The sequence below is a fragment of the Orycteropus afer genome, unplaced genomic scaffold (assembly GCF_000298275.1).
Source record: "Orycteropus afer afer isolate SDZICR_OR568_19922 unplaced genomic scaffold, OryAfe1.0 scaffold00020, whole genome shotgun sequence".
In the NCBI taxonomy this organism is placed as follows: domain Eukaryota; kingdom Metazoa; phylum Chordata; class Mammalia; order Tubulidentata; family Orycteropodidae; genus Orycteropus; species Orycteropus afer.
Genome location: NW_006921607.1, coordinates 19006242 through 19017385, shown reverse-complemented (window position 1 = coordinate 19017385; position 11144 = coordinate 19006242). Strand labels below are relative to the sequence as shown.

The 11144-nt window shown below is 51.3% G+C and overlaps 1 protein-coding gene across 1 annotated transcript; it reads left to right on the top strand.

Moving 5' to 3' along the window:
• Positions 1-2422: 2422 nt before the first annotated feature.
• On the top strand, positions 2423-10207 carry ZHX3 (zinc fingers and homeoboxes 3). Its single transcript, XM_042783621.1, is given in 3 exon segments — positions 2423-5282; positions 10016-10176; positions 10178-10207. Coding segments are annotated over 3 exon segments (3051 nt in total).
• Positions 10208-11144: the final 937 nt, after the last annotated feature.

Genomic DNA, 11144 nt, shown 5'->3' with positions numbered 1-11144 from the left:
ACAGTCATGGACCAGTTGTTTGCAATAGTTGATAAGTTGCAGAAATGCAAGCATCTATTAACAGAGCACAGATTAATTATGAAATTATGGTACATTTGAATGTCACAACATGGCAATGACTTAAAAGACTTCAGTAAAGCTATAGATGCTGACATGGAAAGATAGACCACATCGTTATAGGAACAAGGCTCAGTGACTTACCTGAAGAGCTTGGGAGTATAGCTGTTATTGTTACTTTTCCTGATTCAGAAGTGTAAAGCACTTGACTTTAAATGTTTGCCAGTTATATAGAAGGAAGCCTAGAAATGTTGGTAGTCTATGAGCTAGTAAACCTACTTCTATATGCTTAGCCTCAGGAAGTAATCTGATAGAAGAAAGACATCCCATATCCAAAGCTGTTCATTGTACTGTCACCTGTGAGAGTGGAATTTGGGCAGGAAACTTGTTCGGTGGGGGTAGGGGTGGTTTAAGTCCATTGAGCTATGTTATTCGCTTCAGACATGATAATTGTGAAGCATATGTAGCAAATATGTCTATGATAAAATGTTCATTTTTAGAAAAACAGCACATAAATGTGCCCATTATGACTTAAAAAATATATAACATATTTTGACTAGATGGAAAGGGATATAAAAATTATAGATGGTTTCATTTTCTCAAATTTCATTGAATATCGATATTTTTATAATAAAAAATAAGTTTAAAAATGTATGCGTGAGATTTCAAATCAGTAGGCCCTTGACTGCTAACCAGAAGGCTGGCGGTTCAAACCCACCAGTCACTCCTCGGGTGGAAGGTTGGGCAATCTACTTCCATAGTGATATTGCCTCGGCAACCCAAGGAGGGTCCAACTAGGCACATAACAACAACAACAACGGGGGAAATGACAACAAGTAGTTAGATCGGGTGTATATTTATTTCACCCCAACATTTTTTGTAATAGTAATTATCATCATGATCAGAGTTAGGCTTACTGTTTGAGAAGAATTTGAATAGAGATATTTGTTTTATTTTTCTGTACATTCTTAAATCCAAACCCTGATGAAGCTTGATCTTAGAATTACTATTAAAGCAATAATTTGCTAAAAGAAAGGTAATGATGCTTATGATGATAGTAATGTTAATGATCAGAAATCCTGAATGACAGCATCTCATGAAGTAATCATTATTACAGTTATTTTACATTTAAGAAAATTAATCACTCCAGCTTTTGAAATAAATTTCAGATGGATCAAGGATGTAAGAGGCTTTTTTTTTTTTTTAAGGAACAGTAAAAGAACTGAAAGAAAATAAAAAAGTAAGCACAATACAAGGCCATATGAGGTATGTCACCCAAAGTGAGGACAGACTTGAAGTTACACCCAGAGAGAGGGTGTGCAGCTGGCTAGGTGTGAACTGGGTCTGTGAATCCTTCCTCGCTCCCATCTTTGGTTTCATATGAGTGACAGTGGCTCGGGGTACACCTCGTGGCCGGGAGCGGTTGTGGAGGGACACCATACAGGGAAAGGCCACAGAGAGAGGCCTGGCTCCTATATAGCAACCACTGCCCCACCCTACCCCACCCCCAGCCCTCCCACTCACCCTTCAGCTAACTTGGTCTGTGGGCCTGGCTGAGAAGAGAGAGGAGCAGCAGGCAGTGTCTTATCCTCATGAGGACTGTGTAGTGCAGACAGCTAAGTGCTTGATTGCTAACCAGAAGGTTGGAGGTTCGAACCCACTCAGAGGTGCCTCAGAAGAAAGACCTGGTGATCTGCTTCCAAAAGATCAGGGCCTTGAAAACCCTGTAGAGTGAAGTTCTACACACATAGAGCCATCATGAGTGGGAATCAAGCCATGCCAAATGGGTTATTCTCATATGTGGGAAGGCTATGAAAATGTTTGGCCCTTTTTGGCCCAAACATTTAAACAAGAATTACACTAGGACCTTTTGTTCCTACTCTGACATGCTCAGAATTAATTTGAAGGTCCAAAATAGAGTGTTTTGTTTTGCTTGCACTCAGAGTTGAAATTGTAAAGCAAAGATACAGGGGAAATAAACAAAACCAAAAAGCATCATCTGTCAAAAACTGTATTAGAATATCCCAGGACGTTCTTCTTCAGGGTGCTGCTTTGTCAGGCAGTGGCGGCCTCCCGACCCAGACTTCACCTCTAAGCTGTTGCTGAACTTCTCTCTAAGAGACCTGATGATACAAGGCCGGCAGTGGGTAGCTGAGACACGCACAGGCATGGCTGATGAGGCCCTAATTTTTTTTTTTTTCTCTCCCTTCCTCCTCAGGTTCAATAGGGGAAAGCTGCTTTCTGCAAACAATTGAAAAAGCTGCCTTTGGAAACTTTCTTCAGTAGTCATGGCATAGTGGGAACTGGGCCGTGAAGCCTTTGCTAAACGAGTTCTCACAGCTGAGCCCCTAGAGTGATCGTTGTCATGGCCAGCAAGAGGAAATCAACCACACCGTGCATGATCCCGGTGAAGACGGTGGCCCTGCAGGAGGCCGGCGCCGAGGCCCAGCCCACAGAGGCTTTGCCTGAAGGGCCCCAGCAGACTCTGCCCCCCGAAGCGCCTGCCACCAGCAGCGAGGTGGCCCAGAACAATAGCGGCACTGACGGCGCTGTGTTGGCCAACGGGCATCGGAGCACATCGGACGGGTACTCATATTCCTGTAAATACTGTGACTTCAGATCCCAGGACGTGACCCAGTTTGTGGGACACATGAACTCAGAGCACACAGACTTTGATAAAGACCCAACTTTTGTATGCACTGAATGCAGTTTTCTGGCAAAAACCCCTGAGGGGCTTTCCCTGCACAATGCCAAGTGTCACTCGGGGGAAGCCAGCTTTGTGTGGAATGTGGCCAAGCCAGACAATCATGTCATCGTGGAGCAGTGCATCCCTGAAAGCACGAGCACTCCTGACCCAGCCGGGGAACCCAGCACTGAAGGGACTGATGGACAGGCTGAAATCATTATTACTAAAACTCCAATCATGAAGATAATGAAAGGCAAAGCTGAAGCCAAGAAAATTCATACACTCAAGGAGAACGTCCCCAGTCAGCCTGTTGGGGAGTCCTTATCAAACCCTTCAGCTGGAGAAACGGAGGTGAAAGAGGGGGACCACTCATTCATCAATGGGGTAGTTCCAGTTAGCCAGGCCTCTGCCACCCCAGTGAAACCCCCGCATGCAGCCAGCGAGCCCCTGGTAGGAACGGTTCCGGTTTTGCCGGCTGGTATGGCACAGTTCCTCTCCCTCCAGCAGCAGCCCCCCATACATACCCAGCACCATGCCCCCCAGCCACTGCCCACATCCAAGACCCTGCCCAAAGTGATGATCCCCCTGAGCAGCATTCCGACTTACAATGCAGCCATGGACTCCAACAGCTTCCTGAAGAACTCTTTCCACAAGTTCCCGTACCCAACCAAAGCCGAGCTCTGCTATTTGACCGTGGTGACCAAGTACCCAGAAGAACAGCTCAAGATCTGGTTCACAGCCCAGAGGTTGAAGCAGGGTATCAGCTGGTCCCCTGAGGAGATAGAGGATGCCCGGAAAAAGATGTTCAATACCGTCATTCAGTCCGTACCACAGCCCACAATCACTGTTTTAAATACTCCCCTAGTGGCCAATGCTGGCAATGTCCAACATCTCATCCAGGCTGCCCTACCAGGTCATGTCGTAGGACAGCCAGAGGGCACAGCAGGGGGACTTCTGGTCACTCAGCCACTGATGGCCAATGGGTTGCATGCGACAAGTTCATCTCTTCCCCTGGCAGTTACTTCTGTCCCCAAGCAGCCCACTGTGGCGCCTGTCAACACTGTGTGTTCATCGTCATCGGCCGTGAAGGTGGTGAACGCAGCCCAGTCGCTTCTCACAGCATGCCCCAGCATAACTTCCCAAGCCTTCCTCGATGCTAGCATCTACAAAAATAAGAAATCCCACGAGCAGCTGTCGGCTCTGAAAGGTAGCTTCTGTCGGAACCAGTTTCCAGGGCAGAGCGAGGTGGAGCATCTGACCAAAGTGACCGGCCTCAGTACCAGAGAGGTGCGCAAGTGGTTCAGTGATCGGCGCTACCACTGCCGGAATCTGAAGGGCTCCAGACCCCTGATGCCCGGCGATCATGGCGCCCTCCTCATGGATTCCCCCCCAGAGGTCCCCTTCGCCCCGCCGTCCAAAGCCCCTGAGGCAACATGTATCCCGCCAGCGGCCACACTAGTGACCCACCACCCTTCTGCCAAACGACAGTCCTGGCACCAGACCCCTGACTTCACAGCAACCAAATACAAAGAGAGAGCCCCCGAGCAGCTCAGAATCCTGGAAAGCAGTTTTGCACAAAACCCCCTGCCTCTTGATGAGGAACTGGACCGCCTGAGAAGTGAAACCAAAATGACCAGAAGAGAAATTGACAGCTGGTTTTCAGAGAGACGGAAAAGAGCGAACGCAGAGGGGACCAAGAAGGCTGACGAGAGCACTGCTCAGGAGGAAGAAGAGGCCGCCGAGGACGAGGGTGGGGAGGAAGACCCAGCCAGCGACCTTAGAGTCCCTGGTGAAAACGGTTCCTTGGAAGGGCTGAGCAGCCCCTCCCTGGCCGAGCGCAAAGTCAGCCCCATCAAAATCAACCTGAAGAACCTGCGGGTCACCGAGGCCAATGGCAAGAACGAGTTCCCAGGGCTGAGCACCTGTGAGCCGGAGGATGAGGGGTCAAGCAAGCTGGCTGAGCAGCCTCCAGGCAAGGTGAGCTGCAAGAAGACGGCCCAGCAGCGCCACTTGCTGCGACAGCTCTTTGTCCAGACGCAGTGGCCCAGCACCCAGGACTATGACTCCATCATGGCCCAGACAGGTCTGCCACGGCCCGAGGTGGTACGCTGGTTCGGGGACAGCAGGTACGCCCTAAAGAACGGTCAGCTCAAGTGGTATGAAGACTACAAGCGGGGCAACTTCCCTCCAGGGCTGCTGGTCATCACCCCGGGCAACCGGGAGCTGCTGCAAGACTACTACATGATACACAAGATGTTGTACGAGGAGGACCTACAGAACCTCTGTGACAAGACCCAGATGAACTCCCAGCAGGTCAAACAGTGGTTTGCTGAGAAAATGGGAGAGGAGACCCGGGCTGTGGCGGACACAGGCAGTGGGGACCAGGGCCCCAGTGCTGGCGAGCCCATGGCAGTTCACAAAGGAATGGGTGACACCTACTCAGAGGTGTCTGAGAACAGTGAGTTGTGGGAATCCAGTGCCCCTGAAGCCAGCTCAGAGCCCTTTGACACCTCGAGTCCCCAGGCTGGACTTCAGCTGGGTAAGGAATCCATGGGACCACGGCTGTCCCCTGTGGGTAAAGGAGGGCGGGTGCTAAGGGCAGGGCTGGGTTGCACGGTGGGCTTCTGCTGCTTGGAAGGCTGCCTGGCAGCAGGACGGATGGCCTGGCTCTTCAGGGGACAGCTGACAGCAGGAGCCTTTGGAGCATAGTATGATAAAAGACCAAACGGAACCAAACTCACTGCTGTCGAGTCGGATCCGACTCATAGCGACCCCTCCTTGGGTTTCCAAGGCGGTATCACTACGAAAGTAGATTGTCCAATCTATATTGATAACAACCCCTTCTTGGATTTCCGAAGCAGTAAATCTTTACAGAAGTAAACCGTCCAGTCTTCCTTCCAAGAAGTGGCTGGTAGGTTTGAACTGCCAGCCTCTGGTTAGCAGTCAAGTGCCTTAGGCATTACACCAGCAGATAAAGGAAGGATTGGAAATTGTTTTGCTTTAACCCATACAGTTACATGGGAGAGAACATGGTGAACCTACCGAGGTCTGAGCTTTTCTAGAAGATTTTCAGCTCTCAGAGATAGGATTCTGAGGAGAGCACAAAGAAAAGCGAAGGTGAAAATATCATCTGAATGAGGTGGAACCCCAGCCACTGGGTAGGAGGGAGAAATAGGCTCCTGAAGAAATTCCACTCAGAGAGCGGGCAGTTCCCAGGCCTTAGGTGGGTAGGTGTTCTGGGGGTTTTCTGTTGATTCCCGTGTTCTGCATTTCTGTTCTTTCTGATGTAGAAGAGTGAGGGCGATTCACACTCCAGAAGAATGTGGAGTCAGAGGCTTCAATTGAACAGTTTATCTGCATCCTGGAATCTGAGTACATGGCGATAAAATTTAGCTTTTGTTTTTAAAGCCACAGACAGATCACATTATCATTTGTTGCTTTTCTAAGTTCTCAGGTCCTCTCACTGTCACCCTTAGGCTCACTCCTTTGTGTTATCTGTCTCCTCATTAGAACCCCATTCACAGGGTGGTCACACCAAGAAAACTAAACTCACTGCCATCAGTTCCCACCCCTAGTGACCCCCTTTGGGTTTGCGAGGCCGTAAATCTTCCCGGAAGTAGGTTGCCCGGCCTTCCTTCCGGAGTGGAGCGGCCGCAGGGTGGTCAGGAGAGATGCGGTTTAGCTTTTCACAGGAGGCAGTGTAGGCTGATGGAGGGTTTGAGTTCTCAGATTCCCTGGCGCATGCACTTCTGCGAGCTGGTTCTGGGTCTGCTGCGTCTGGACTTCGCTTTTCCTCTAGGCTCTCGGAAACAAAGAAGGCTCAAGGACCACAGCTTCTTGGGGAGCATCACGTGGCACCAGGGTTTAGGGTCACGGGGCTGGTTGCAGGGGAGCCTTGGGGCTCTTCTCCAGCACTGGGCCCACCGCCCTTGGAATGCCTGGCCCTGGCTTTGGACCTACTCACAAAATAGGATGGATCTCTGGGACCTAGAGCGTTTAGCATGCAGACCAATGTATTTTGGTTTTTTAATATAATTTTTAGTTAAAATTTCATTATAATTCTTTGGTAGCGTATAGACTAAAAACATTGGCAAAGCAATTCAAGTGAAGACTCTATGTTACTAGAGCTCCTCAAGACTCACTAGAGACCGGCGTTTAAAGAAATACAAACATCGGTACTTCTCCCCAGTGTTTCAAGCGCGGTTACCTCTTTTCCTGGCTGCACATAAGCAGACAACGAGTTTTGAACAGAGCTTTTCTTCAACTCTGAGGTGCCAGTTTCTGGGTCTTTGGTGCCTCAGGATGGTAGAGTCACCCGTGTGTGCTTTATTGAAAGGGGGATCATCACTTGGTCAGCTTAGTAGGGATGGATTTGAGAGAAGCAAGACTTGACGGAGGGAGGCCGGCCCACAAGCGTTCCTCCTCCTGCAGGGGAGCAGTGCTCAGGGTCTGGACCAGTTGGTGTGATAGGGACGGAGAAGGCATGGTGTGGGGGCAGGGCATGGGCCTCGGGGTCATACGGGAGCTGGTGCGCCTGAGCCCCTGCTCGCCACTCTCCAGCTCGGTGACCTGGTGTAAAACAGTGATGCTGCTGCCGGTCATGAAGGGGGGGAGTAAATGGGATGTGTGTAGAATGCCCAGCAGCTGTTTTTAAATGGGAATGCCAGTCTGATTCTTTGCAGAGGACGGAACAGAAAGGATTTAGTAGGTGCGATGAGGGGACTTGATGGTTGACAGGGAGAAGAGGGAAGGTGCCTCTGCATTTCCCTCTTGAGTAGCAGGTGGGCGGTGGTTCCCTTAACAGAGGTCCAAACTCGGGGGGAGCAAGTCTGGGAAGACAAGATGGTTAGCGCCCGTTCTGGTTCCCTAGTGCTGCTCTGACCGGAATACACCACCAGTGGGACGGCCTTAACAAGCAGGAGTTTATTCTCACAATTTTGAGGCGTTAAGTCCAAGCTCAAAGTGCCAGGCTCTAGGGGCTGGGTGAAAGCCCCTCAGTCTTGGGGTCCAGCTCTGCCTCCTGCTCCAGGCCCACTGGAGCTAGAGGCGTTTCTTCACTCAGACAGCTCCTGGCTGCTGAGGCTGAGAAGGCCCAAGGTTGGCAAGTAAAAAGGCACAGTCCCGATGTTACCAAACCACATGGCAGGCCATTAACGTAAGTCCCAAGGTTGGGAGAGCATGGCAGGCTGCTGAACAATGACACGGCTACATACATGCAGGGTCCAAGCGTGCCCATAAACTAGAGCCCATTCCCAAAGCTGCTGCTTATATACGGGAAGCAGACCACACACCCAACGGCAGCTACTCAGCTGCTCACAGTAGAATCCGCCATGGAGTTGTTTACCAGTCTCATCATGGGGAACGCTACATCCAGCTGCCCAGCCACTCAACCAGGCCCAGCCAGGCTGACGCAAAAACATAACCACCACAGCATCTTCTGCCTTTGAGCCTCCTTGGAGCTCTCCAGAAGTCACTGTCTGGCTGGGGGGTCTAAAGATCTAGGAGAAGGTCAAGACTGGAGAGAAGTATGGGTATTTGCAGCTAGGTGGGTGGGACTGGGAGTCCCCGGCCCTGCCTGGGGGAAGCCTTGAGGAGAAGACCAGGGAGACAGGAGGGAGGTCCAGGAGGTCAGGCAGAAACGGGGAGCAGCATCCAAGAAGTTGAGAAATGTTGTGGGGGTGAAGTCTCAAAACTGTAGCCCTGCTGGCTGAGCTGGCCATGGTTGAGGGGTGCGTGAAAACACCCGGAAAGCATCCTCAGGACTGGGAAATTCATCACCAGCTGCCTCATTGTCTTCCCCAAGGCCAAGCACAGCACCCTGCCCTCACCCCTCAGGGTCCCCCCAGCATTTCCTGGATGGTGTCACATTGTTCTCGTGCCACAGCGGAGCATTGTTGTTTGTTAGTTGTTTCTTTATTTGCCCTGGTAGATCCCAGCTCTTCTACCTAGCCACTTTCAACCTAAGACCTGTAACCCCAAATCCACTGCCGTTGAACTGATTCTAGCTCATAGAGACCCTACAGGACAGAGTAGAACTGCCCCATAGGGTTTCCAAGCCTGTAATCTTTACGGAAGCAGATAGCCTCCTCTTTCTCCCAGGGAGCCGGTTCGCAAACACCAACCTTTCAGTTAGCAACTGAGCACTTTAACTGCTGTGCCACTAAGGCGCCTAAGACCTGTAAAAAGGACAAAATTCCTGTTCTTTCTTAGAATAACTTAAAACTCAGTTGAAGACTACAGTTTTGAAACATAGTTGTGCTATTGTTTCTTCTTTACGTAAGGAAAATGAGACTTCCAAGTCTGCCCATAATTTTGGAGGGGAGCCATGTTGTCCATCTGTTTAGCATTTGAAGAAAGCCTCTTCTTGTCATGCTTGCAGACTAGGGGGAGGCCTGGTCTGCGAAGCCCACAGTGGGTGCAAACACCTCGTGGAGCCCAGCGTCTCTGGCCACAGTTGTGGGTGAGCATGTGGGACCACTGGCCCTGCAGACATACTGGCCCCTTGCTGGCCTTCCCAGCTCTGCCATGTTCTTCCCAAGGAAGCGGGAGAAAATGCTTCCTTCCCCAGGCCCCACAGCCAGCTTCGTGCAGGGGCTGGTGGCGTGTCCGTAGTCAGAGCACTGGGCGGGAGGCTTCGTGGGGTTGGCTGGCTTTTTTTTCAGGGCAGGGCAGGCAGTCTCTCCTCACTCATCTGGGAGCCTTTGTCCAGGTTGGCCCAGTGCTCTCATGCTGCACCCAGCTCGGGCTTCCTGTGATGACAAGAGGCCAGGGCATTGTGCTCAAGAGAGGTGAGGTCATTTGAGTAAGTGTGGTGTAGACCCTGAACTCCAGATGGGATTGGGAGTTTGAGTCCCAAGCACAGTCAAGTGCTGTCCTTGGGTGGGTCGGAGCAGGAGTGGCTGCCGGTGGCCATGTCACTGTGGCGTTATGCCCTTCTCTGAGGTGGAGCATGGCTAGCTCCAGGAAGGGCTTGTCCATCCATCTATACCACCCTCTCCTGGCTTCCTCAGCCAGCCCGGCGCAGGGGCCACAGTGGTGAGCATCAGAGACAGTCCTCAGAAGGGCTGGCCCGCAGGGAAGGGGAGACATCAGTAGGACATATATCAGCATCAGCCCAGTGCTGTGAAGTCAGGGCGCTGTGTTCTGGAGAGCCAGGGTGGGAGAGCACTGCTGAGGGTGGCCTGGCAGCAGGGCTTAGAGAAGAGCTGCTGCTCTAGCTGGTAGCACTGGAGCCTGGTGGTGGTCCTGGGCGTCTGAAGGCCTCGCATCCAGTCCCTAACCCTCAGACGCTACGACTGGGGAGAAAGAGGAGCAGCAGGCAGGAAGACACTGCACATGGAGGTAAAGTGTCCCCAAAGCCAGTGACGCCACCCTGTGTGGCCAGGTCACGGCTGTGTTGGGCTGTACAAGGAGTAACTGACATGGAGGTAACAGGCGTGTGTTTTCTCCTCAGAAACAGACTGAATGTGAACCGATTACTGTGAAGGACTGGCCAGTCTGGGATGCCGCCTGCCACAAAGAAGGGCCTAACCTGACTCTGCTGCCTGGTGCCGTTCCCCTGCTTGGTCGCTGGGCATCCAAGAGCCAGCCAGCCCAGAGCCCACCACCACCACCACCTGCCACCACCGGGCAGAATGGGATTCATCAGTTCCTCCTCCCACAGTGTAGACCCTTTCCTCCGCCTCCCCGTGGATACAGTAGCTCAGATTTCATAGTCATAGACACAGAATCAACTTTTTAAGATACGCATCTGTCTCTACTCATTTAATAAACCATCAGATTATAAACACTTTCATTACATAGAAACTTTGGTTAGCAAACAGCGCACTTTCTTTTATATCATCTCTGAAAACGTCCTGTGTCTGTTCTCTGGAGATCGTTGGAGCTCCACCACCACCCCCAGAACACACAGTAGTGCGGGGCTCTCACGCACTCAGTGTTTTTGAAGAGACCTCCCTGTGCTGAGCAGTGACCAGGCTTGTCTGGCATTATGGGCTGATCGGTGCAGAACCCACCATCACCTTTGGTTTCAACATCAGACTGGAGGTTGGATGAGTGTCTGATACTCACCATTCTCCTAAGTTGGTTTAGTAATTCTCCTTTTTCACGGGAGTTCGAATTCTGTTGTTGTTGGGTGAGTTGGTTCCTACTCACAGCGACCCTGCATACAACAGGATGAAGCAGTGCCCGGCCCTGCACCACCCTCACGACCACTGCTAGGCTTGAGCCCATTGTCGCGGCCACTGTGTCAGCCCCTCTCCGTGAGGGTCTTTCTCTTTTCCGCTGACCCTCTACTTAGCGCGAGAACCTTCAGGGACTGGTCTCTCCTGACAATGTGACCAAAGTACAGGACGTGAAGTCTCACCATCCTCACTTCCAGGGCGCATTCTGGCTGGACTTC